The following is a 27,894-nucleotide window of genomic DNA, read 5'->3' on the forward strand; positions in this document are numbered from 1 at the left end:
CTTTCATAAATTGACTAAATCTGGGTGGATTTCATTGGGGTTGGCAAATGGTACCTCTTTGGTGTACCTCATAGAGGCTGGCCCTAGAGCTCTTCCAAGAATGGTTGGAAATAGATTTGAACGTCAGCAAAACTACTCATTTTCCCTAACTTTGTAGTTGGAAGCCACTGAACATTTTATGGTGAAATATATGCATGAGGCACAGAGCAAACATGGGGAAATTTCAGATGAAATCGTTAAAGATTGTCAAAGTTCTATGTAATTGAAGTTTAATAACTTTGTTTTACTTCTTATAAAATGTTCCCAACTATGACTGATCTGTCACTTTTTTTGGTCTTATTTGAGCTCTTTGTAACTCAATGCTATTGCTGTCATGACACTTTTCTTACGGCCATGTGGGTGGGAACCTGATCATCCCAACACTAACATCAGTTTAGCATAGAATCATAGAATCATAGAATATCAGGGTTGGAAGGGACCCCTGAAGGTCATCTAGTCCAACCCCCTGCTTGAAGCAGGACCAATTCCCAGTTAAATCATCCCAGCCAGGGCTTTGTCAAGCCTGACCTTAAAAACTTCCAAGGAAGGAGATTCCACCACCTCCCTAGGTAACGCATTCCAGTGTTTCACCACCCTCTTAGTGAAAAAGTTTTTCCTAATATCCAACCTAAACATCCCCCACTGCAACTTGAGACCATTACTCCTCGTTCTGTCATCTGCTACCATTGAGAACAGTCTAGAGCCATCCTCTTTGGAACCCCCTTTCAGGTAGTTGAAACATAAAGTATTATATAGGCATCATCTCTTCAACTCCAACACAGCTGCATACTATCAGAAAAGCTTTTCTTTTCTTTATTCTCCATAGTAGCTCAACTTGCACTATGGCTGTATTAAATTGCTGTTTCTTCTAAACATATAAGAGTGTGTGTATGTGTTTTGCTACTATATGAGAGTAAATAGTTGGATAAATGCGTTTTCCTTTTATTTTCAGATCTGACATAAAGGGCCAAATACACTAATGGCCTCTCAGCTTCTCAGTCTGATTTTCCCTAAATGAACCCTACATGTGCGCACACAAACACTAGTTCAAGTTGGCAGTTGTATGTGTAAAATACCCTGTTTTACAAGGACAAGTTTCTATTTGTGCAAAATATGTGCATGCAAGATCAGAGGCTGGGTTGAGGTTGTTAAAAATATTGGCCCAAAATAGTCTTATTTACAATGGATTCATGTTTGCAGGATTCCAGTCAAATTGAATTACTGAAAGAGTTAATGGATCTTCAGAAGGATATGGTGGTCATGTTGTTGTCTATGCTGGAAGGTAATTTTAATTTATTTTAAAAGTTTATTTTGCAAGTATTATAACTGTGTCTTTTCCTCTGCATATTTTTTTTCACAGCAAAAGCAATGTCTCTTCCTTTTTTAGTATTTTAATGTTCATTAGTTTATTATCAGAAGAGTTGTTGATCTTTAAAGGCTCATGGGAATTATTATAACTATAATTTACATGGTGAGCAATAATGTATAAATTAATTAAATCAGTGTTAATTATGCACATGCCAGCTCAGTTTGAATCATTACAAAGATTTACTTATTTCCATGTGTTTGGCTTCTGTTTTGGTTCAAATGAAATGCTATTTGCTGGTGAAGCTAGAATCCAAGGTTCTTGCTACAGAAGGAAGCTTCACTATTTATCAGTTGTTTTATTTACTGTGTGTTAGCAACTTCAGTGTGCTGCATTTAACATCACACTTTTTTTGTATTGACAATTACCATAACCATGAAAGAATGGGCTTTGAATTCACCTGGGTAGGTCTATCATGCCTCTGGGGGATTGTCCTGTTTAACATTTGCAAAAGCTATTATTGCACCTCAACTTCATGCAGTAGCATACAGCCATTGTAAAATATGGCTTTATTTATTGATTTGCATTGGCCACTGGGACCTTCAGTCAAGGACCAGGACCACATTGTGCTAGGCATTGAATGAACAAAGATCGTCCCAAAGATACCTATTTTCTCCCTCAGAACCAGAAAGCCTAATCTCCACAGCATATCTAAGCTCGTCAGAGGAATGGCAAGAAAAGTCTTAATGTCACTCCTAAATTCCATCTCCCATTCAGCACTCTACTAAATGTGAAAGAAGTCTTTGATGTATACATACTGACATTTATCTCCTTCTTTCAAAAGCAGTGCTTATACTTACTTCTGTTATTGCATCTCTGTAGAATCATAGAAGTGTAGGACTGGAAGGGACTTCGAATGGTCATCTAATCCAGTCCCCTGCACTCAAGGCAGGACTAAGTAATAACTAGACCATTCCTGAGAGGTGTTTGTCTAACCTGCTCTTAAAAACCTCCAATAACGGAGATTCCACAACCTCCTTAGGCAATTTGTCCCCGTGCTTATCTGCCTGACAGGAAGTTTTCCCTAATGTCCAACCTAATTTTGCCTTGCTACAACTTAAGCACATTGCTTCTTTTCCTATTCTCAGAGGCAAACAAGAACAATTTTTTCACCCTCCTCCCTGTAACAACCTTTTATGTACTTGAAATCTGTCATTATGGCCCCCTCAGTCTTCACTTCTTCAGACTAAACAAACCCAGTTTTTTCAATCTTTCCGCATAGATCTTGATTTGGTATAGTATTTTTAAATGATAACCTGTATAGTTATACACTGAAGACTTGCATGCAACCAGATCATTTAGTAATTTGTAAATCTTACCATGTGATGATTTCAGTAATCATTATTAAATGCTTTTATTTGCCAAAATGTTCATTGTCACCAATGACTGGTTATTGCATGTTGCCACCTTTAGGTAATGTTGTGAATGGAACTATTGGCAAGCAGATGGTTGACATGCTAGTGGAGTCTTCCAACAACGTGGAGATGATTCTGAAGTTTTTTGATATGTTCTTAAAGTTGAAGGATTTAACTTCATCTGATGCATTCAAGGAATATGACCCTGATGGTAAGGGTATAATTTCAAAGAGGGACTTTCAGAAGGCCATGGAAAGCCATAAGCACTACACCCAGTCTGAAACTGAGTTTCTACTATCTTGCGCTGAGACGGATGAGAATGAGACTCTGGATTATGAGGAATTTGTGAAACGGTTCCATGAACCTGCCAAAGACATTGGTTTCAATGTTGCTGTTCTCCTGACCAACCTTTCAGAGCACATGCGCCATGATACCCGGTTACAGACTTTTCTTGAGCTAGCAGAGAGCGTTCTGAATTATTTTCAGCCCTTCCTTGGACGCATAGAAATCATGGGTAGTGCAAAGCGCATTGAGCGAGTTTACTTTGAAATAAGTGAGTCAAGTCGAACTCAGTGGGAGAAACCTCAGGTTAAAGAGTCAAAGAGGCAGTTTATCTTTGATGTAGTAAATGAAGGAGGAGAGAAGGAAAAGATGGAACTTTTTGTTAATTTCTGTGAGGATACCATCTTTGAAATGCAGCTAGCTGCCCAGATCTCTGAGTCAGATTTGAATGAGAGGTCCACAAATAAAGAAGAGAATGAAAAAGATAAGCCTGAGGAACAGGACCCTAGAATGGGCTTCTTCTCCCTTGTGACTGTCAAGTCAGCCTTGGTAGCCCTCAAGTATAATATAATGACTCTTACAAAAATGCTCAGCATGAAGAGTCTAAAGAAGCAGATGAAGAAAATGAAGAAAATGACCATGAAGGACATGTTCATGGCTTTATTTTCTTCCTACTGGAGCATCTTGATGGGCTTACTGCATTTCACCTATAGTGTTTTCCGAGGCTTCTTTCGCATCATGTACAGTTTGCTACTCGGAGGAAGCTTGGTAGAAGGGGCTAAGAAGATCAAGGTAGCTGAACTTTTAGCCAATATGCCAGATCCCACTCAGGATGAGGTACGTGGCGAAGGGGAAGAGGGAGAGAGGAAACCCACAGAAGCTGCATTGCCAGCAGAAGATCTGACTGATCTGACAGCTTTATCAGATGATGGTGACCTACTCTCAGACATATTTGGCTTGGATTTGAAAAGAGAAGGAGGCCAGTATAAGCTGATTCCTCATAATCCAAATGCTGGTCTGAGTGATTTGTTGAGCACACCTTCCTTACTTCCATTACCTGAGATGCAGGAAAAAATTCAGGTAACAAACTATATTTTTATCCACCGTGTTTCAGTCTGTTCTGTGTGGATCAGGAATAAAACTTACAGCTATGTTTGTGTGATTTTAGTTTTTTTCTTAAGTGTGGCATGCTTTTTAAAGAAGAACAGTGAATTACCAAAGTTTAGTCTTTCTGGGATCACGAGCTTGAAGCTGCTCAGACTAGTCAATGTTATTTGGTTTGCTTTTAAATTCAAAATTCAGTGTGTCTTTTGTAAATGCAAAAGGAAATGTCATTTTCCCTCACTGTAGCGTTGTTTAATAAAAAATGCCTTGATGTTCAGCAGTATGACTGTTGCCTTTTAGCCATGTTTTGGAGGCTGCATACCGTATAATGCTGCTTAGACTTTGTAGATGGGGTTGTTTGTGTTGGTAAGGGGAAGAGCTCAACCTGGGGCACACTTCTGTTTTGTCTTAGGTTCCTAAAGTTCATGCTTCAGGGTTTCATCAAGGTATTCCAGGAGGGTTTTGTTTCAATCTCCTTCCTCTGAAGCATCAGGAATGGAGATGGGACATTGGACATGGAGGGCACAGAGCATTCTCTTTCTCAGGTGCATGACTGGTTGGTTCTTGCTCATGTGCTCAGGGTCTCACTGATCAGCATACATGGGGTTGGGAAGGAATTGTTCCCCAGGTCATATTGGCAGTGACCTGGGGGACTTTTCACCTTCCTCTGCAGCCTGTGGGTACAGGTCACTTGCCAGGATTATCTGGGTATCACTTAATCATTTCCCTGCCATTGCAGGGCTTGGATCAATGGTACATGTCAGCCCTTCCTAGTCTCTTCCTGTTTCACCTACCAATTTAGTATCCTGTAGGTTGTAATACTTGGATCTCAGTTTGATTGTTGGGTTCAGTGTGCGGTGATAAGTGGTGTTCGTGGCCTGTGATATAGAGGAGGTCAGACCAGATGATCTAATGGTTCCTTCTGGCCTTAAACTCTATGACATTTTTTATCTGACTCATTCAAGGAGCAGAAAGTGAATGAAGATGAAAAGGAGGAGAAAGAAGAAACTAAATCGGAACCTGAAAAAGCAGAGTAGGTATAACCCTAGATCTTGCTCCTAAGAACTGTAGTTTGTTTTTCTGAGAAGTCAGTTTTCTTTACAGGTAGTCCCTTGCTACTTCATTTCTGTGTCATAGAGACATCTCACATGTCTGAATGTAGGTTTCCTTTCACACATCATCCTCGCTGGCAAAGGAGCCCCTCACAGTCCCAATGCAGTGAAACCAGCATAAAATTGATGCCATTATGGTGGTTTTATGCCTTTCTTTATTCCAGTCCATCCTTCCCAGTCCTGTTTCCGACTGTGATCACTGTATTTATGTGACACCTGGGATAGCAGTCAGCTTTCTCTATAGTGCTGCTCTATGATAAGTCTTTTAATGACTAGAATTTACACTACACTACATCTGCTGTGGTGAGGACTCCAGGGTGCAGAGAAAGCAGCAGGATAGTACCATAACATAATATAGTCTCACACTACCTCCCTCCCTTCCCCAGGAGAGTTAAGAGTGTAACTTTCACTGTATGTCCAAGCCAGGGCTGGGCTGCTTGAACAGACAAATTCCCAATATCACTTGGAACTAAGTTCTCCTGTGTTCAAGGCCCCATGTACTCCACATAAAACTGAACCTAATGTCTACTTCAACAACCCCAGCTTCTGTAGCATTCTGGTGCAGAAATTCCACAGGCACATTTATCAGAGGGGTAGCTGTGTTAGTCTGTATCCACAAAAACAATGAGGAGTCCGGTGGCATCTTAAAAGACTAACAGATTTATTTGGGCGTAAGCTTTTATGGGTAAAAGTGGGTTTTTTACCCACAAAAGCTTATGCCCAAATAAATCTGTAAGTCTTTAAGGTGCCACCGGACTCGTAGTTACAGGAGCATTTGAATTTAAAACTAGAAGGCTAAATATGTAAGTAGCCCTGCGTGCATTTGTTTGTGATACTGAATGCAATTTATTGTATGCTGTTCCAAAGATTTCACTTTTCAATCTTCCACACATGTCATCACACACACCAAGGGGAACCCTGGAGGTTTTGGCAGCTGGGCAGAGAATAGTTAGGGCCTTTGGCATTTGAGCAGGTTTGGGAGGCAGAGTGGGATTGTGGGACAAAAGCGAACATGCCTGAAATTTAATAGTTATTTTTAAGGTTCAGAGTTAAAACCCCTTTAAGATGGAAGAGGGAGTTTATCACTCCTAGAACTATTGTTCCAGGCTATCTGCTGATTAAGGAAGAAAATGCTTTGATTTACATTCAGCTCTAGAGCTGTGCCAGAACCAGAATTCCTGTCCTATGAAAAATGTCACATTTCCAAATGTTTTTCCTTTTGACTTGGAATTAAAAGTTGAAAATGAAAATTTTCTATTGGATGTAAACTATGGTGCCAGGCAGCCCAACTGCCAGACGGGCACCCCAGGGAGCCGACTAGCTGGTTAGCCCAGGAAGCCGGGCAGCTGAGGGAGCCATCACCAAACAGGCTGCCCAGTGTGCTGGGAGGCTGGGGACCCAAGCAGTCTGCCTACCGACCCTCCAGTCAGCTTGTAGGCAGGCAGAGAGGAAACCAGACGGGCTGGTCAACCTGCTTGCCTGACTGGTTTCCATCAAAAGTTTTGACAGAGTCAAAATGTTTCCACAACATATATTGATTCCATAAAATCAGAATTTTCCAATGGAGAAAAAGATTCCATCAGAAAATGTTTGACCAGCATTATTTAGTCCATATCTAAAGTTTTCTTGGCAAACACAGTGGCTAGAAGCATTAAACATACAGACAGAACCACATAAGTTCCAGAGAACAATTTTATAGTAAGGTGTACGGTCTTTGGCAAAGTCTTTGGGTACAGGTTCACCTAATGAACTGTGTGCAGCTGCTAGGTATGTAAACCAGGGTGATTTTGATTTTACAAACCTTGTCAGTCCAATATTGTTTTGGCTTTAGCAAAATTCTGTGTGGGCATGGCTCACTGCAGGATCACAGTTCAGTGCTCTTAAATTTTTATGCAGCACAAACTTTGTCAGTTTTCTTCAAATGTGCAACTCAGCCTTTCTCTTTGTTTTTGTTTTTCTAAATTAGTGCAACACTGTTTTAGGTCCCAAATTAGTAATAGAATGAAGGACTGAGCTAAAAATCAAATAAATGTAATGGAATACAAAACACAGTGTTTGGTTTTAACTGGTAACATAGAGTGAATTTCATCCCATAGTTCAGGATTCCTCGTTTTCCTTAGTATAGCTGATACATGACAAACACCTGAAATTGCAACAATCAATTCTTGTTCCTTCCTCCATTTGAGTAAGTGCTTGTGGTATCCATGACTGTTGGAGAGGAAATACAGAATCCTAAACTCAAGACTTGGTTCGTAAATAGAGGAGGAAATGCTTTTCAGTTATTCTGTTTCAAAACATAAATGTATTGTAAGTTTTAAGTCAACTATATTATGTTATGGTGCTATCCTGCTGCTTTCTCTGCACCCTGGAGTCCTCACCACAGCAGATGTGATGTAGTGCTGAGGGTAGAGGAGAGCCACCCAAAGTGCATTACAGAGCTTAGTTCTATTGGTACTAACTACACTAATATGGAGTGGGGCTTGGGAATAGGAAGGGTGGAGCAGATGGATCCATAATTACCTGGATTCACCAGTCAAATATCCTCATTTAAGAGAGGCTACTGTAATGCAGTGGCTGCAGTATCACCCACAGAACATTTTTGCCGTTTCTTTGTGGCCTGAGAGGGAGAATTCCTCTTCATTTCACGTCTTCTTCCCTGCACGAATCATGGCGACTGTGGCTTCATGAGGGGACAGGATTTCCCCCTTACTGTGGTGGGACTGTAAACAGGAGTCAGTAATGTGTCCGTGGTAAAAATATTGATGTCTATGGTGATTTTTCAAAAAATTGAATGACTGAATGACATAATCCCCCCTTCCCCCAATGTCCGTCACTAAGTATGGGCATTTTGTCACGTGTCCGTCGCACAACATGGTGGTGCCAATCCCTGACTGTAAACATCTGGGTGGGAAAAAAGTTTATAATAGATCTCTAGTCATCTTCAGTGACTCAGCACACATTATGAGCTCATTTTTTTTTCTCAGGGGAGAAGATGGAGAAAAGGAAGAAAAAGCCAAAGAAGACAAAGGGAAACAGAAGCTGAGACAGCTTCATGCACACAGATATGGAGAACCAGAAGTCCAGGAATCAGCCTTCTGGAAGAAAATCATAGCATACCAGCAGAAACTTCTTGTAAGATGTTATCTACATTGGACTGAGTACTTGCATGTTATCCAATTATGTGTACCAGGAAATTGTTACAAAGGACTGCAGAAAGTGTCTGTGCATCTGAGAAAGCTGTACAACCTTCACTCACTCTCTGTCCTCAACCCATCCCCAAAAAGGCATAAAAACAAAATGACAGTGAAAATACCAATGTGCTAGGCAAAATTATATTTTTTTTTTCGAAAAACATTAATGGCCTTCTTCAAAGCTGCATGTAATTTGTGCCTTTAAATATGCGTGTACACTCTTCATAACCACAAAACCATTTTTTTTTCCCACAAGCTGTTAGTTGTATATGCAGTTACCCAATTTGTGAATGCAAATGTGGGGGTTTGTGGCTGGGAATGGATGCACATGTATTTTGTATTTTTAGGGGGTGGAAGAATTATATGCAATCTTGAAAATTATTTGCCACAAATGTTCATAGCTGCATTGCAGCTGTGAAGTCCTATTAGTAAGCAGCACAAGTCTGCTGTGTGGGTAATTAACCATTGGAGCAGTTTTCCAAGGATCATGGTGGACTCTCCATCACTGGCAATTTCTAAATCAAGATTTTTTTTTAAAGATATACTGACGTTCAAAAGGAATTGTTCGGGGGAAGTTCTGTGGCTGATGTTATGCAACAGGTCAAACTAGATCAGGAATCAGCAACCTATGGCCCGCGGCCTGCCAGGTTAAGCCCCCTGGTGGGCCGGGCTGGTTTGTTTACCTGCCGCGTCTGCAGGTTAGGTCGATTGCGACTCCCACTGGCCACAGTTCGCCGCTCCAGGCCAATGGCGGCTGCGGGAAGCAGTGCAGGCCGAGGGATGTACTGGCCGCCACTTCCCACAGCCTTGGAATCTATGAAGGGGAAAATTAGAGTGGAGAGATCTCAGAACTCAGAGAAAATTTGATGAGTTCAGAAGCATGGCAGTATCCTCTCTCACAGGTAAATTACATTTGTCTCTCAGGCTCCGGCACTATTCAGAGGCTTTGCTCAATATCTGAAAGGCACAAGGTTGAAGAAACTTGGTCTCAGACCTGTGGTAGTGGCTACAGAGCCTTTCCATGACAACTACCACAAGGTATATCAGGTTTCCTCTGCTCTCTCCCAGCCACGCATGGATCCAAGCAACTCTCTAATCCATTAGCTCTGCACCTGCCTGCATGACAACTCGACCACACATATTCCTGTAAAAAGAGCTACTGCTGAGGCCATAGTGTTCAAGGGTCTTCAGGGTCACCTTTCACTGCCTCTCTGCTTTCTAGCCCCTAGGGCAGTGATGGACAATTTCCCTTGTATGTGAGACCTTTCACAGCAGCACATGGGACTGCAGAATTTTACCTTTACTGAGAGAGAGAGAGAAATTTATGAGGCATGTGACAAACCAATTTAAAGAATTTTTGAAAACCCAGTACTTGGTATAAAATTTCCTATCTAGATTTAAATCTGTGTAAAAGAGATGTCGTACATTTTGCATGAAATATTTACTTTTTAAAAACTGTCTTGAATGCCCATATTTATGGAAAATAAGACTAATTAAAGGAACATATTTCTCAAATAATACAATTTCCCCCCCTCATTTAAATACATATTTATGCCATCTTGTAAATTGTAATGCATTCACAAAAGGGGGTGGAGAGTTACAGTTATACGTCCAGCCTTATCTTCAACATTCCCTGATTTTTTGAGTGATTCACTTTGCAACTATAGCATTCTTTTATTGTATTTTTTTTATATAGGTGTAGAGAGAGATAAGAGCAGCAACTATGGATGTTTTAAAAATTAGCCATTGGAAAGATCCAAAAGATTTAGTTAGGTTACAAGTTTAGCTGCACATCTGAAACTTACCTGAACTGTTCAAACCACGTCAGGCTACAGACTTTATGGGAGCAGGATTTCCATGGGATTTCCCATATTTCCACTTTCAATCCTGTTGCAGTTGGAACTAGAAAGTACAGTGGCCTAACATATTTCCACTTTCAATCCTGTTTCAGTTGGAACTAGAAAGTACAGTGGCCTTACAACATAATTTCAAGACCAAGTTATCCAAGCTTTTCACTCCTCACAAGATTTGGTTCCAAATTCAGCTGGGTTTTATGATTCTCCCACTCTAACTGAAAACCTTGGTAAACATGCAGGCAATTTTTGGAGGGGATTGTGGGAAGAGGTGTTCTTCTGAGGGTTTTTAACAGTAAAACTCTGCAAGTTTTCTAGATTTGGATACTTTGAATAATTTTTATAACATAAGGTTCTTAGAAGTAATTTTTACGAGTTCATCAAAGTTGACTAAATCGATATATAAAAAGAAAAGGAGTAATAGTGGCACCTTAGAGACTAACCAACTTATTTGAGTATAAGCTTTCGTGAGCTACAGCTCACCGATGAAGTGAGCTGTAGCTCACAAAAGCTTATGCTCAAATAAGTTGGTTAGTCTCTAAGGTGCCACTAGTACTCCTTTTCTTTTCGTGAATACAGACTAACACAGCTGCTACTCTGAAACTTGATATATAAAATAATTTATAGATAAACTGTATTTTTTATTTTTATTTTCAGAACTATTTTGCTCGCAATTTTTATAACATGAGGATGTTGGCTTTGTTTGTTGCTTTTGCCATCAACTTCATCCTGCTCTTCTATAAGGTAAATTTGTTGTATTATTACTAATCAACTCTTGTGCTGCATAATTACATGAATTTGAAAAATATGGGAGACTGCGTAGCCAAATTAACACACTAACTTCCAATTAAAACTAGCCAAAGAATGCATAGCCTAGTGGATTAAGGGTCGATTTAATATTTCAAATGTGTTGAGTGCTTATCTTGTTAAAGTGATACCTCTATTAAAATTTCTGTTAATATTTTTTCCATCAGTACAATTCTAAACAATCAGAGAATCTTATATAAAACATGCCACACATACCAAAAATCTATATGTCTGACCTCTCCACACAGAGACAAGGCAGGAAAGGGTTAACGATTTAAATACTCAAATTAAATAAGGCACAAGGCTACTTAGAGCCTACTGGGCCTGCACACTGAGGGTCTTCACCTTCCTCATCACAGAAGACCATCTCCGAGCACAGCCCCTCTCTGCCCGCACACTAGACCTTGCCCCAGTTGGTCTGCATAGTTCAGAGACTGCACAAAGAGAGGGAGTGCAATTTGTGGAGGGAGTGCATAAATCAGTCCTTCAAAAGGTAGTTAGATAATGCTGCTCCAGGCTATATTCACTTTTCCACTGATGACTCTCTCCTGTCCCTGGAAGCTGCCATACCTAGACGAGTCCCTGGCAGAGCCATGCTATCAGGGATTCAGATCAGGGTTGGTCAGAACTACAGTGTGTGTTACAAGGCCTCCACCAAGAGGGCCATGGCCTTTCATGGATCCCAAGTGATCTGTCAAGTTCGGGGCAGCTTTTCTATGGTGAGGGAATGGCAAAACCAGTCATCCCAGTGGAATAAAGTGGAGGGATCTCTGAGGTATTTCTAGAGGAGATTTTGTCACAATAAAAGGTTCCCTTCCCTCCATTTACATCACCCTTGGTTTGTCTCTTGTGATTTATAGTACCTAGCCTGTAGAAATGCAAAACTCCTGTCAAATGAAATAGTTGTCCCACTGACTGTGAGTGATTTGAACAGGTCTCCACCTCTGCTGTGATAGAAGAAAAGGAAGTTCTTGTGGTAAATGCTGAGGAAGACTCCAAGTTAAACAGCCTGGAAAGTGGCTCCCATAGGATCATCGCTGTGCACTATGTCCTTGAAGAAAGCAGTGGCTATATGGAACCCACACTGCGGATTTTGGCTATCCTACACACAGTCATCTCCTTTTTCTGCATCATTGGATATTACTGTTTGAAAGTAAGAGGTCGAGGAATTTAACACTGTTTGTTTTTGTAGGCCTCTTTGCTCCTTTCTATTGAGTGATGTGCAGTGGAACAAAATCACAGAAATTTTGCACAAACAGGGTGGGGACCCCCATGAAGAGCCACTATGTTGCTGGCCTCCCCTATAAATAAGTTATGCATGTGATGAACCTCACAAGAATTCAGAAAGTGAGGCCTGTCATTTGAGGGAGGTGGAATCCCTCCGTATGGCATGTTCTCATAGGCTCAACACATGGCCATTTGCCATGTACATTAATCCAGCCCTGTTCTGACTGAGGTGCCACCTGTGGCTTTCAAATACAAATAGAGGGGGTACATGTGACCAGAGGAGGATGGATTACAATGGCAGCATTGCATGTCAGCCGGCTGTGCTGCACAAGAAGCGTATATTGCCAAGGGTGTGTGGTAGTCGGACTAGAGTTTCTGACTGATCAAGGTCTTCCTATTGTCCCTTTTACACCTCTGCCAGTCTTGTTTTATCAGGAGTGGAATGCAACAGATCAGCAGCTCCACTTAAAGGAGGTACATGAATAGCATTTCTCTTTGCACAGGTTTTTATGCTGCAGGAAATTATTTGGCTTCTAGTTATTTTTCCATCTTATCTTTAATCGGTTACCTTTTCTTTGCCAAAGAGACAGGATCTGCTTTGCAAGTGAAGGCAAATGGTTACTAGGTGGCAGATTTCCTTATGCACTTTAAATATTTCCACAACACCAATACATAGTGAAACGCATTTTCCATGATTGGGTGTCAGGTGGCAAACACAGTACCATCTCCACGTCCTGCCTTTTGAGATATGGCTTTCTTTTTTCTGTGTGAGTTTTATGGAATGTCTCTCAAAAAATAATTTTTTATGTTTATCCTCTTGGTAGACATGAATTAAAAAACTATTAAAGTAACTGTTTGCCATGATGATTTCCAACAGTTCCTGATGCCCTGAATGGAAGACATTGTCCTTAAAAGGAGCAGTTCTAGTCTCGGCCTGTGGCCGCTGTAGACACACATTGCTTTTTAAAAAAAAATCCATCTCAACTGTATTGCTTTCTATATGTGTGCAAGATTTGTGTCTGGAAATTGCTGTTAAAATGGGAGTGAGTAAAATCCACTAAACACTTTTTATGAAGCTGTCTTCAAATAATATTTGAACTACAGTTATTATATCAAATGTAATATCCACCCTATTATCAGGCAATATAGTTTTAATTGTTATCATTCCAATATAATGCTGTCCAGCTGTAGGGAATGGTTTAGGTGCAGAGTCACTGATGTGGGGTGGATAAATAAAAGGTGAATTTGGGGAAATTCAGAAATAATGCTGAGAATCACTTTTCAAAATAAAAGTTCAATAAAAGAGCCCTCCGTATGTAATTAATGCTTTAGTGCAACCAGAATGTAGTTTTCTGAGGAAAGTCCATTCAAATGGAACTTAAAGATCTTCCAGCCGCATCCAGTCCCAATGGGAGGCACTTCTCTTGAATGTCACCCAGCTCATTAGAGAAAGTTCTGTTCTAGGGAAGGCCTCCAGAGCAGGGCCAGCCCAAAACATTTTGGCACCTGAGTTGGGGAGCTCAAATGATGCCCCCATGCCACTTCGCTTGGGCCAAAACTTTGAAAGGTCTCAATTCTGCCTTCTTCCTGTTCTACTCCTCTTATGGTACTGCTCTGCTACCTCCCTCAATAAAGGAGAACTAACAACTTAAAATGCCTTGTTCAAAAATTTTAAGTAACACTTAACTTTCAAATGCCTGAACAGCAAATGTAACTTTTCTTGTCTACATAGTAAACACTGGTGTTTTTATCTGTTTGAATAATCAAAGTGGTGCTTTCCGTGCCTTCTTGGTTTCAAAGATTTGAACTGCTTCCTGCTGAAGGTCCACAGTCTGGGCCAGCTCATGCTCTATTGAGATGGTTGCAAGGCCGACCAGCCTTTCCTGTGTCATTGTGGAGTGTAGATGTGTTTTTATTAACTTCAACTTGGAGAAGCTGCGTTCTCCAACGATAACTGTTACAGGAAGCGTTAGAAGTATGCACAGAGCAACAAAACCATTTGGAAAGAGGGTGGTCATCTTATTTGTACACATATATTCCAGAATAGCCTTTGGAGTTGGTCCTGCTGAAATGTATCTTGAAAGGGCTTTCAGTTCATCACCTAAATCACTCGCATCAATATCACGCATGTCATCATGTGTCAACACTGTCTCTAGTGCCCTGCCTTGCTGGTGTAGGTCTTCTTCAGGTATAGTCAGGAATTTTGGAATATCATACAACATCCCAAATGTATTGTTGTGTTCCTTGAGTTCCATGAAATGTTCAACTGACTGTATTGCACAATCTAGCACCTGATTAAAGAATTCTACTTTGAATTGTTGTTTGGGGTCTCTTATGGGATTATCCTGTGCCTCATAATCAAAATTTCTTCTTCAGTGACTCTTGTATTCTTGAATGGGTGGGAAAATAGCTTCAGTGTGAAGTTCCTGTACCATCTTCTGTGCACTCTTCAGAACTTTTTGAAATCCCTCATCTGACCGGTAAGACTGTAGGTATGACTTTGCTTTGTCCAGTTGCTCCAGATATATGTATAGGTCAACACCTTGGAGTCTCTTGCTTACAACATTTATTTCAAATAGTATGTCATGCCACACATAAATTTGAAGTTATGTATGCTTCTGGTGATTCCATTTCCGTGTGCTATTATTCTCCAACGAACAGTTCCTGTCATAGCATTATCCTCCATAATGGCAACTATGGCATCATCTATCTTCCCTATCTGCTGTTTGATAGGCTTTATCGCCTCCACTCAACTTTCCCATTGTGTGGCACTCAGTGGTTTCAGTGTCAGAGAGGATGTTCCCAGATGTTCAAAATTTGCCATCGATGAGTTGATGCAGAGAAAAATACATAGATGCTTTGAATTACATTAAAAAATTCAGCAGCCTCACTAGAAACTGATGCTGCATCACTGACCATTAGGTTCTATGAATGAGAACTGCATGGGACAAAAAAAGCTCGAGGTTTTAACTCTCAGATCCGTGTCTGTATTCCTCTGTTCTTTCCTCTCATGTTGGCAGCATTATCGTAGCCCTGACATCTCATGTCAGCTCTCGCAATTCCCATATCTTCCAGCTTTTTAAGAAGCACATTTGTCATACCAGCTCCTGGTATGACATCATCAATGTCAATACATTCTAGAAAATGCTCTCTGACAGTCACCATTGCAGGGACATTTTCACTAGGTTCTGTTGTTGTTACAAAATGCACCATTAAAGTCATTTGTTCCATATGGCTGATGGCAGGTGTGCAGTTCAGAATAACAGAGTAATACCTTGCTGACTTCAGATCTGCCACAATCTTCTGTTTGACTTTTGTTGCCAGTAACTGTATGATCTCATTTTGAATTGTTTTTCCAAGGTAGTGGTGTGTGTACATTTTTTGGGTTGTCACCCTTCTTAGATGCTCCTGGAGTACAGCATCAAACTCAGCCATCAGCTCCACAATTTTAAGGAAGTTTCCATTGTTTGGCATATATAGCTGATCTGAAGTGCCACGCAGTGCTAGGTTTTGGGTAGCAAGCATTCTAACAATGGCAGTGAGCCTTTTCAGAATATTTTGCCAGTAAAGAGACTATGATGCAATCTTCTCTTGATGCTGATCATCTATGGTGGTTTTTAACCTTAGTCTCATCTCAAGCTCTTTCCACCTATGGAATGCTCTCTGGTGATTTGTTGCCTTCTCATGGCATGCCAGATTTCTAGATAGATTTTTCCAGTCCTTTGTTCCTGTAGAACCCAATGTGGCTGGAATACTAGACTGGAAGAGTTTGCAACAAAAACAGTATGCAGCATTCTGGGTTTTTGAGTACATAAGCCATGGCCTCTCCACTTTGTCACCATTGGGGATTTCACACCAGTAATGTGTTGGATGGAAACGTCTATTTTCATTGTCTTTGGGGAACATGAAGTTTTTCACTTGCTGTGGCCCATGCAGTACAAGGAAGTCCCTCAGGCTACTGATCAAGTGGGTCCACAGTCCTGGACCATTGAGACTTAAGGAACTAAACTCAGCAGCAGCTGTTTCTTGCACCTCCGCCACAGTCTTCTCTGATCTACACTTTTCTTCAGGAATGTGCATGGTTACATCCATCTGAGATGGAGATATGGATGCTGCAGTAGCTGCCAGCTCACCTGCAGTCTGACTAACTGGAAGATCAGGCATCTCCTCACCACTCACATCCTCACTGGGGCCGGAAGGCTCACCGTGAACATGTGTGTCTATGTATCTCAGGAGAGCTCCTTCCTGCTTAGATAGAAAACCTTCCTTTGCTTTCTTTCTTTTTCTGAATGCTGCCCCAGAGGGGCGTTTTCTTCTTTCACTCATGACTGCTGTTCTGTGCCAGCTATAGTGGCTCTCAACACTCAATTGAAGGGGACATATAAGTAGGCTGGTAGCAGGGCCTGAGTGAGGGAAGATATCAGCATCTTAAGGGCCTAACTGGCTCCTACTGTGTCAGTTGACTGCCTGTTCTCTTCAAGTGGGTTCAGGGAAGCAGCAGGAAACAGAAAGCTCCCTGAGAAGCTGGTGTTAATCAGTCCAGGCTCCTGGGGGTACTAGAGAGGTACATAAGAGGCTCGTCCTCCTCTCTCTCCCTGCGGCTCCTGCTGCTTTCTGTTATTCCTCTCACCTTTTCTCCTGCCTGCCTGTTATGTCTCTTGTGCCTTCCTTCCTCCAGCACAGCACTCCACCATCTCTGTGTATCTGGAGCAGAGAGAATACATATGCACCAGCAGCAGACACAATTGTCTACACTCTAGGTCCTAGTGGTGCCCCCCGACACCCCATAGTCTGGCACCTGAGGTGGCCGCCTCAGTTCACCTCATGGTAAGGCCAACCCTGCTCCAGAGCCTTGCAGTCCAGATCCTCAGGGCAGGCAAAGTTCACCGAGCACAACTCAAGGAGGTGGTGTGCAAAAGTAGTTTAACAATGTCTTTTGCATTACTTTCATCCCAGTGCAGCTGTTTCCCCTGCTGTGTCTTAAGAGCAGCCTCAGGACTACTTTAATTCATGCCAATCTTTAACAGCCACAGGTGCCTTAATGCAACCCCAGATGAGCCTGACATAGGAGCATGCCCAATATGCTCACTTTTTAGCCATGTCCCTTTTCACCCTGCTATGCTGACAGCAGGGAAGGTATGTGATCTACAAACCCTTATATTGGCTCTGTGCCAGCGTAGGAGCCCCCTTGCATTTGTCTGAGCCTTCCTGAAGCCACAGTATTGAAACAGTGCAGTGCAAAGTCATTGTTTGGCACGAAAGGGTCTGGGCCTCATTCATCTATACATACTCAGGTTACTGGCATTAGTCAAATACTTGACTGTTTGAAAGACTACCGTAGGTTATGTGCAGTATGTAATTTTTCCTTCTGATTGCTGGTTTAGCTTATTCAATCTGTGCATGCAATTTTTATGAGCTGCTAGCTGTTCTTAAAAGATAGTAGCTCCCAGAGCTGTCACTGATTTTGAACTAATTTTTAATATGTTTATTTTTCTACTGCAGGTTCCCCTGGTTATTTTTAAGCGTGAAAAGGAAGTTGCAAGGAAATTGGAATTTGATGGGCTGTACATTACAGAACAGCCTTCAGAAGATGATATTAAAGGGCAGTGGGACAGACTCGTCATCAACACACAGTGAGTGTTTTTACTTTAGCTTTTAGAGCTGTGTACAGAATTTTCTGGAATACACACATTGTATATAGCTAGCTCTCAAGTTTTGCAGAAGAGGACGATGGCAATGGGGTTTAGACTTCCAGCAAAATAATCTAATAGACTGTAAGCATCTGTAGGAATTGTTGTAGATCATGATTATTAGTCCGTGTTCTGAGGGCCTGAATCTGAAATGACTTTTGTCCTGCAAAAAAAACAAGGCACAATAAAGTTCACGTTGGTGAGTGTTATATTTACTAACAAGTGTGACTGCAATAGATACTGGGTGAACTGCACTTTGGAACCCTTTAGACTGCCTTGAGTGTACCCCTCAGGTGACAGGCCCAGGTTCCTGCACCTCATTCTGGGAAGAACCACATGGTCCAGCCACTCTGGGACTGGGTCTCTGGACATCAATCCTAATTGTGTTGATGTGACAAGCCAAACTCAATTTGGCACCTGTAAGCCCTTTTGCTCTGGGGACCTGTGATCAGTCAAGTTGACTAAAGCAACTCAGAAACAATGTCTTCCAAGCAAAGTATTATTCATTCATTCCCCCAAAGGTACAAAGCATGCAGAGCAAAGTGTAGAAACAATAAATGGCATGGGTATTACACATCAATCTTTCCTTTTTTTTTTGTAAACTCCCTTCACCCAGCTAATCCCCTCTCTTGCTGGGAGAAACAGACTGTCCTGCTCCCAGTAGGCTTTCTCTATCTCCCTGTGTTCCCTTGCCAGCCTGTCAGCTGTCGCTGACACTCCCAGGGCCGCCTCTGGCCACTCATTAACCTCCCACCCTTGTCTAGGCCTCGGTGGCTTAGTGGGGTTTTTTTGACCTCTCTCTTCTTGACCTTGGCAAAACAGCTATGTCATCGGGGCTAAGGTGTCACCTCTTCACAGCTATAAAACTGGCTATTCTGAGTGCTCTATCGTAGTTTTCTCTTTCCCACTTGGTTGCTTTAACAACCCCTTTTTAGCTAATTCTATAACAAGTAACTCATCGTAAACATATACACAGAGGGAGGTGCCATATTCATGAAACATAAAAGTTATTTCCCAGTTCATCACCGTTGTGCTAACACTGTACCAGGACACAAAACAGTAGAAAAATATTGGGCAAAAACATGCACACAAAATAAAGCTTCTTCAGGTTGGGAAAAAATCCTTAAATTTGACACACACAATGAAGCTAGCTAAAGTCTGCCTTCAGAATGTACTGTACTGCTATGCAGAGTAAGAAGAGTGAGAAATAGAAACAGATGTTGCTTTCTCAGAATACTTGATTTTCTTGTTATGTTTTTTAAAAAGATAATTAAATGGTTTTAACATAGCAACTTTATTTGCATTGTTTAATTGAATAAGAATAACACTTGAAGACATATACAGTATCTGGAAAACTCAGATATAATAAACTTGTTCAGACATTATTAAAAAGCTACAGAGCTTCCTCTGCTGTGGCCTGCCTCTCTCCAGAACTGAAGAGTAGTTTCTGGCTCTTGTTAGGTTACAGAGTGTTCTATAGTCTGCAGGTCAAGAATGAAAGAAAATAAAAGAAAGGAAGTGGTAGGGAGATACAAGAAAGGGAAAAATATATAAAAGCAGGGAAGAGTAAAGAGAAGAGGTGAGCAAAGAGAAAATACATTTAAATAGGGTCCAGAAAGAGGATGACATGGGGGGAAAGGGAAGATAACAGGAAAAAGGAATTGAGAGATATGAAAATAGAAAGATGAATGGTGGTAAACAGAAAGTTAGATACAGTGATGTATCTATTTGTAGTGTGCTGATCATCGTGATACGTAGCCATCAATGGAAGAATTAAAATTCCCTTTGTCATCCAAGTAGGACTCTCTTCTCTGTTCCTTTGTGGGTTTGTTGTGTTAATTTTTTTCAGAGAGAAAGAGAGAGCTTACCTGTTAGTTTATTGCTACCTTTATTGAGGGGAAGGTCTTAGCAAAGAAAGGGCAGTTCTTGAGGTGGTTGGGCCCCTTGTTTCATTATGGGCTTTGAAAATGAGAGCCAAATACTTAAAATGAAATGGGAGCCATGTGCAGCACACAGGGACTTGAAGTAATATATTCCTGTGTGTCATCTCACTCAGGGGACAGGCATTTGAAAATAATATTCAGTCCTGCCTTGAGTGCAGGGGACTGGACTAGATGACCTCTCGAGGTCCCTTCCAGTTCTATGACTCTATGATTCTGCTATGTAGAACTTATTACAGTAATCCAGCATGGAGTTAACACAGACATAGATCAATAACAGTCTTCAGTCTTCTTGCTTGTGAGAGGTGGAAAAGTGTTTCTGTCCACTGCTGCAACTAGTCATCTAAGTGGATGAGGAAGACAAAGTTAGTGGGTAGGTGAAATTATTTCAAAGATCTAGCAGAGGCTCATGGCTGTGACAGCCCCCTCAGTTGAGAACACTAGTCCAAGTACTGTGGCGTAAATGCTCAGATGTTAAGGCACACTTAACCTAGTTTTACACCAGAATTACTCCAAATTGATAAAGAGGCTGGGAACTTGTTTTTATACCACCAGTTAAGAAGAAAACAAAGCCCACTCCTGGTTAACTTGATCACAGAGATCACCCCCTGGGCTAACTCAAAGTTACAGTGCTGCAATACCTGTTTCCTAGGGCTGTCGGAAGCTACATTGACATGGCAATTAGTCCAAAATACAGCTTTCTGTCTCCTAAGCATAAAAGTAACTGAGAAAATGTCATGCTAGTGCTCTTCCTAATATGCTGGTTTCCCCATTGAGTCTCAGGTCCAGTTCAAGATCTTATTAATAAATTGTGAGGCCAGAGGTGATCATTGTGATCATCTAGTTTGACCTCCTGCATAACACAGGCCAAGGACTTCCTTGAATTTATTTATTTCTGTTTAAAGACATGCTTGTCTTTTAGAAAAAAACTCCAGTCTTGATTTAAAATTTCCAGTGGAGGATCCACCACAACCCTAATGGGTTGTCCCAAACCTTGTTAAAATTCTGTGCCTTATTTTGAGTCTGAATTTGCCTATCTTCAGCGTCCAGCTATAAGATCGTTTTATATTTCTGTCTGCTAGATCGAAGAGTCCTCTATTATCAAATTACTATTCCCCATGTAGGTACTTATAAGATATGTCTACAGTGCAATAAAAGATCTGTGGCATGGCTGTGTCTGGCCTGGGTCAGCTGACTTGAGCTCACGGGGCTCAAACTCCGAGGCTATAAAATTGCAGTGTAGACATTTGACCTTGGGCTGGAGCCTGGGCTCTGAGACCCTTCCCCCCTCTTGGGGTTTCAGCACCTGGGCTCCAACCTGAGTCCAAATGTCTACACTACAGTTTTCTAGCTTTACAGCCTGACCCTGTGAGTCCAAGTCAGCTGACCTGGCTCTGAAACTCAGTGCTGCTGATTATTTAATTTTTTTTATCACAAAGTAGACACACCCATAGACTGTGATGGAGTCAACTCAGAACCATCTCTTTGCTAAACTAAATAGATTGTTTTCTTCTACTTTTACACGATAAGACGTGTTTTCCAAATCTTTACTGATTTGTGGCTTTTCACTGAACTCCCATAATCTTTCAGCTTCCTTCTTGAACTGTGAACACCAAAATTGGACAGTGTTCCAGTTGCAGTCCAACCAGTGCCAAATGCAGAAGTAATATTATCTTTCTATTCCTAATTGATATCCCCCTGTTTATACATCCAAGAATTATATTAGCCGTTTTGGCCACATCATCACTCTAGGAGCTCATGTTCAGCTGATTATCCACCATAAGCCTGAAGTCTTTTTTCACAGTCATTGCTTCCCATGATAGAGCCCCCATCCTGTAAGTAGAGCTTGCAGGCTTTGTTCCTAGAGGTATGACTTTACCTTTGACCATATTGAAATGCATATAGTTTATTTGCACTGAGCTTACCTGACAATCCAGATTCTCTGAGTTAGTAACCTGTCTTCTTCATTATTTATGACTCCCCCAATCCTTGTGTCATTTTCAGACTTTATCAGTGATAATTTTGTGTTTTATTCCAGGTCATTGATAAAAATGTTAAATAGCACAGGGTCAAGAACCAGTCCCATCTTGGATTGGCATTGATTCTGTCACCCTCCTTTAATCCTGTACTAATCAAGTTCCTTATCAGCCATTCCAGTATTTTGCCTGGAATTGATATCAGACTGACAGGTCTATAATTACCTGCTTACCCTTTTTAAATATTGGCACAACATTAGCTTTCCTACAATCCTTTGGAACTTCCTCAGTGTACAAAGACTCATTGAAAATGACCATTAGCAGTCCAGAGAGCTCTTCAGCCAGTTATTCTAAACCTGTTGGATGCAAGCTATCTGGTTCTGCTGACTTAAAAATGTCTAACATTGGTAGTTGCTGTTTAGTATCCTCCTGTGTTACCATTGGAATGGCAAGTATGTCATCATCATCTTATGGTCTGAATACATAATCTGGCTTTTTTCCAAACACAAATCAGAAATATTTATTCAAAACGTCTGACTTTTTTAATAATATTATTGACAATTCAACCATTTCCATAGAGCAATGGATCAGTATCATTGTTAGGCTCATTTTTGTTCCTAATATACTTAAACTTCCTATTTTTCTTGCTCTGAACATAAGAACATAAGAATGGCCATACTGGGTCAGACCAAAGGTCCATCTAGCCCAGTATCATGTCTTCCAACAGTGGCCAATGCCAGGTGCCCCAGAAGGAATGAACAGAACAGGTAATCATCAAGTGATCAATCCCCTGTCACCCATTCCCAGCTTTTGATGGTCATTGATTTCTCTGTGTCTTTTTCCTTCCCTTATCAATTTTCTACAATTGCTAGCTTCTAATTTATATTCATTGCTATCAGTTTACCCCTTTTCCCATTTGTTATATATTGTTTTATTTTCTTATAGTTACTTTTCTTAGTTCTCATCTTTAAGTCTCTTGTGGGGGAAGGATAAACTGCCTAATGGATCACCTCTCCCTCTCCCATTCAACAAATATTGCCATCAGCAGGTACACTGAAGTTGCTGGTATCCAAAACAAGGCTAATCTGATCTAGATACCAGTAATTTTCAGAGAAAAAGTCTAACTGTGAAACTTCCTACTTCAGGTTGACCTTTCTTCCTTCAGAGCATTGCAGTCTCATCATTTAACCCAACTCTATCATGAACCAAATTACTTTCCACTCCCAGTAGATTTCCACCCAAAAGAAAAGACATCACATGGCATACAACATCATCTGCAGGTTAGGTGAGCATGCAGCCCTGCACAATGAATGCTGAAGCTTAAATTCTTGTATTTGTCACCTAGATACTACAGTAATTGACCCTATAAATGCATGTATACATAGACAGACACAAAACTGAATTGAATATTAATCAAAGATTGCCCACTGATTGACAAGGTGATGTGCTGAGGCCCTAGATTGAGGGGACAGTTATGATTTCTGCTAGATTTACAAAGTGCATTCCTCTTCGGACTTGTATCCTGAATTAGAAGTGATCCATGACATTTGTGGTGACAAAAATTCTATTCCAGATGAAGCAGATGCATTTAGTGTAGCTGTGTTTCATTTACATGTGAAGGATGTCCTTCACTCCTGTTCCCACAGACCATCACTGGCAGAAATCTTGTGACCATACTTACTTCCTCCACTACAAATTCATTCCCTCCTCTCAGTTCTGCCATCTTCCTAGCTAAACAACTCTACTTCTTCAACTTAATTGAATTACATGTCCACAATCCCAGCCACCTTTTTGCTACTTTAGTCTCCTCAGACCCTCCCCTCCGCCACTTCTCTCTCTTCACTGGTTTCTTTCAGGATATCTTAGTTGATGTCTAGCCATGGACAACAGCACGCCTCGTCTGTCACCCCAGCCCATAACCTGGGCATAATCTTTGATTTGGACCTCTCTTTAGGTCCTCACATCCAGGATGTCTGCATTTTGTTGATTCTTTCTGCATAACGTATGTAAGATATGGCTTTTCTTATCCATTTACACAACTGAAACTCTTGTTCAGGCTTTCTTCTCACATCTCAGTATTTGCAACAGCCTTTTCTCTGGACTTGACAAATTTAGTCTTGCCCCGCTTATATATGATTTGGCAAGAATAATTCTCTTGTGCTGTTGCATTGGCCATGTCACCCTTCTCTTTGAATCCCTCTATTGGCTCCCCCTTCTCTATCACATCCAAGAGAAGCTGCTGGTCCTCACTTTTAAGACTCTTTACCATCAATCCTTTACATTCCTGTCATCTGTCATTCAATACTGAAATGTCAGTTCCCACTCTAATCAGACCTCTATTTCCCACTTTTTAAATTTTGAAACAAGCAACTTTGTCCTTTCTCTCATGCTGCCCCTCATGCTTAGGAGAAGCTCCTCCTGCCCTCATAAACATCTGCAAAGCTATCTTTTTGTTCAGTGTTTGTACAGTGCCTGATCCATGACTGGGGTGCTATGGTAGTACAAATAATAGATAAAAATAATAATGATGATAAGTGAGCCCATAGCATATCGCAGTGTTCTCTAATGGCTTAATGTGGATGTTGATGGGGAAAGATCAAGCCTTATAAACTCTACACATTAGACAGGGCGAATGCCACCATCATTTTTATGGCAACATTTTAATTGCCAGCTAGGTACGCTCTGTATTTGATTTAGGTTAACCCTGCAGATATAGGAATTCTACCTCACCTTCCAACAATGTTTCTGGAGCCCCTACATAGGAGAACTTAACTGCCTTCAACAGGAATTGCCTGTCTGTGGATTGCAAGACCAGACCAATCTGTGTGCATTTTCTCTCTCTTGTTATTTTTTTATACTTCTCGGTCCACTAATAATCCTCCAAAGTATATTTTCTCCTCTGTCTTTTTCAGATCTTTTCCTAACAACTATTGGGACAAGTTTGTTAAAAGAAAGGTAATGCTTTATATTGTTTTTCAATAGGCTTTATTATTTTTTTTCATTTTTTTTTAAGTTTATTGGAATTTTGTGCTGATTTTTGTTGTAATAGAAGATGGTACATTTCTCTAAAATATATATATATTCTTATGCACTGTAGATTACAGTGTCTACCATTCTACACTATTTTAAATTTCTTACCCACTTTGTATATGTAGTTACACATTTTTTGCATACAGGTTGGGCAATTAATTTAGAAAATGTGTTCCACATAATTTACAGATCATGATGGTCCCTTACGACCTTAGTCTGTAAGTCGATGAGTCTATTTGCCTTTTTAAATAAAAATCAGAAATGTAAGATGCGTGTGAAATTTTGTATGTGTGTATATTACATACACGCAACCGTATGTTTTGTGTGTGTGTACATACATATCTACCTATTTATAGATTATCCATTAACAGATAGATAATATTAAGGAGTTGTGATAGCTGCTTAAATATGAACATTGATGCTAGTTTCTTATAAATATTACTGTCAGCCACTTCTCCAGTTCCCACCAAAAAACCCTGATCTTCCTGATAATTTTATAGATCATAATATCCTCACAGGAAAAAAATCTTTCTAAGGAGTTTGACAAAGATCAAAAAAGGAGTTTTAAAGTTGTTGGATCAGTTTCATGTCTGTCACACAGGCTTCATGATGGTGTGACTCCACTGATTTCAGAGAAATAATGTTTTTTATTGAAAATTTATCAGAAATTGACTTTTAAAATATTTCTCACTTTTTTGGCTTGTAATAATTATTACCTTGGCTAAAAAATTATGTTTTGTTAGCCTTGCTGAGGAAGATGCCATTTGTACATTTGAAGGTTGTTGGGAGATAGATAGATAGCAAAAGTCTGCACTAAAGTTGTCTGGGAAGGCTAATCAGGGGCTCATAAATGAAAATGTATTAAAAAGTAGCCAATGGAAAGCTGAGGGGAAAAAGAAAGGATTATGTTTTCAATCAGATTGTAGAATGCCTGGTTTAGTATGCTGGGGTAGAGAAATACTCTGAACAGACGTGTCTTAAAGAGGCAAAATGTGGTGTTAAGGAAGGGTTCTTTGTTTCACACACTTTTCTGCTCCCCAGGATACTGCCTTAATCACAATCATGCAGAGCTGTTTTTATGCATGTACAAAAAAAAAAAGACCTTAAAATGCACAAAAAATATCCACCAAGGTCTAAACCACAAATTATTAGGAGACTATACAATACTATTTCTTATTCAGTTATGTGCCTGTAGTCTGTAGTTTTTTCCTTTGGGTATATTTTTGTAAAGGTTAAAAATAAGTAAATCCTGTGCGATAAGAGTGAGAAATAAAGTATTCGGAAGTGATGGGGAACTAGTTACATCCCGTAATTGTTCATGTCCAGCTATTTTAATATTTGCAGCTATTTTGTGAAAGGGGCAGAATCTGTGTGAGCATAGACGTAATAATATTTTTGGGTGTTAGCTGGATTTCACTGAAACTCACTTGCAACTGTAAGTCCTGTTAATGAGGTTTTTTGTTTGATACATGTGTATGTATAATACATATTTTGTACACATTATTAAAAGTATATTAAATGTGTTTATATAATTAAACATTAGAGCTGATTGAAAAAATTGTGAACATTTGTGCAAAAATTATTGTCCCCTTTTTGGTTGAAAAAAATTATAAATTAATTGTTTTTGCAACCAGCTGTATAAGCATATTTAGAGTAACTTATTTTAAGATGGAAACAATTATATCTAGTTTAATAAGATGTAAAAAAAAATAATAATGAAAACATTACCATGCTCCCACCCAACTGATTGTATTGAACATTCCTCTAATCTTTAGGTTATGGATAAATATGGGGAGTTCTATGGCCGGGACAGAATCAGTGAGTTACTAGGAATGGACAAGGCTGCTCTGGATTTTAGCGATGCCCGAGAAAAAAAGAAACCAAAGAAAGATAGCTCCTTATCTGCTGTGTAAGTACTTCCTTCTGTTTTTGTGTATAAATTAAAACCAATTATTTGAATTTTGTTATTTAGCTTTGAATGTTGTGGCTGTGCTTCATAGGTGCTGACTCCGTGGGTGCTGTGGGACTGGAGCACCCAGGGAAAAAAATAGCAGGTTCTCAGCACCCACCACCCACAGCTGTTCAGCGCTGCCCCCAATCAGCTGTTTGGCGGCTCAGGGAGGACAGCAGGTGGATGGGGGCCTCGAGAGGTGGGGGCAGAGCGAGAGCGGGGTCGAGGGGCGAGGCTTCAGGCGGAGGGGGGTGGAGCACTCCGAAGGAAAATGAGTCTGCACATATGCTGTACTTATTCTGTACATGATAAATGTTCTTGATTTTATGATTTAGTGAAAGTCATGGACAAACAGAAGTTAGAGAGATACGGTAGACAGAGAAGTCATAGGACAGCAAATTATTTTAGGGCTGTGGATTTATTTTGTTATATTAGTGTTTGAATGCATAATATTGCCATTATTTTAATAAGACCTAATGACAGCAGTGCTGGAAGTTTTATTATCTTTGTTTGATGGTTCCATGCAATATTAATCAGCCAGAAAAAATGGACACTGTGGTACACCATACATTCCAATTTTAAAAACAAGTGAAAAGAAATTACATGTGGTTAATGCCATGAATCCTGTATAATTTAGAAAATTAGATGTGTAGTCTTAGAAACTTTACTTCATTTGTTTTATGCAATGTAGTTGTAGCTGTGTCAGTCCCAGGATGTTAGAGAGACAAGGTGGGTAAGGTAATATATTGGACCATCTTCTGTTGATGAGAGAGACAAGCTTTTGAGCCACACAGAGCTCTTCTTCCGGTCTGGGAAAGGAACTCCCAGCATACCAGCAAAATGCAAGGTGGAATGAATTGTTTAGCAGAAGTAGTTAGCACATATTGTAAGGGACCATTCAAGGTAGAGTGGCCTGTTAACACCTCTGGAGTCATAGGACAAAGAGGGGATTAGTGAGGTGACAGATTGTT

At 40.4% G+C, this 27,894-nt stretch overlaps 1 protein-coding gene across 1 annotated transcript in view; it reads left to right on the forward strand.

Annotated features, from left to right (window-relative positions):
- Positions 1-27,894, forward strand: part of RYR2 (ryanodine receptor 2) — a 743,716-nt gene that overhangs the window by 669,150 nt on the left and 46,672 nt on the right. Inside the window, exons 94-102 of the mRNA XM_077812173.1 lie at positions 1,240-1,321; positions 2,819-4,122; positions 5,112-5,179; positions 8,243-8,390; positions 10,960-11,046; positions 12,044-12,262; positions 17,839-17,969; positions 24,855-24,897; positions 26,748-26,881. Coding sequence (XP_077668299.1) covers positions 1,240-1,321; positions 2,819-4,122; positions 5,112-5,179; positions 8,243-8,390; positions 10,960-11,046; positions 12,044-12,262; positions 17,839-17,969; positions 24,855-24,897; positions 26,748-26,881 — 2,216 coding nt within the window. The remainder of the gene's footprint in view (positions 1-1,239; positions 1,322-2,818; positions 4,123-5,111; positions 5,180-8,242; positions 8,391-10,959; positions 11,047-12,043; positions 12,263-17,838; positions 17,970-24,854; positions 24,898-26,747; positions 26,882-27,894) is intronic.

The sequence above is a fragment of the Eretmochelys imbricata genome, chromosome 3, assembly GCF_965152235.1.
Source record: "Eretmochelys imbricata isolate rEreImb1 chromosome 3, rEreImb1.hap1, whole genome shotgun sequence".
In the NCBI taxonomy this organism is placed as follows: Eukaryota; Metazoa; Chordata; order Testudines; family Cheloniidae; genus Eretmochelys; species Eretmochelys imbricata.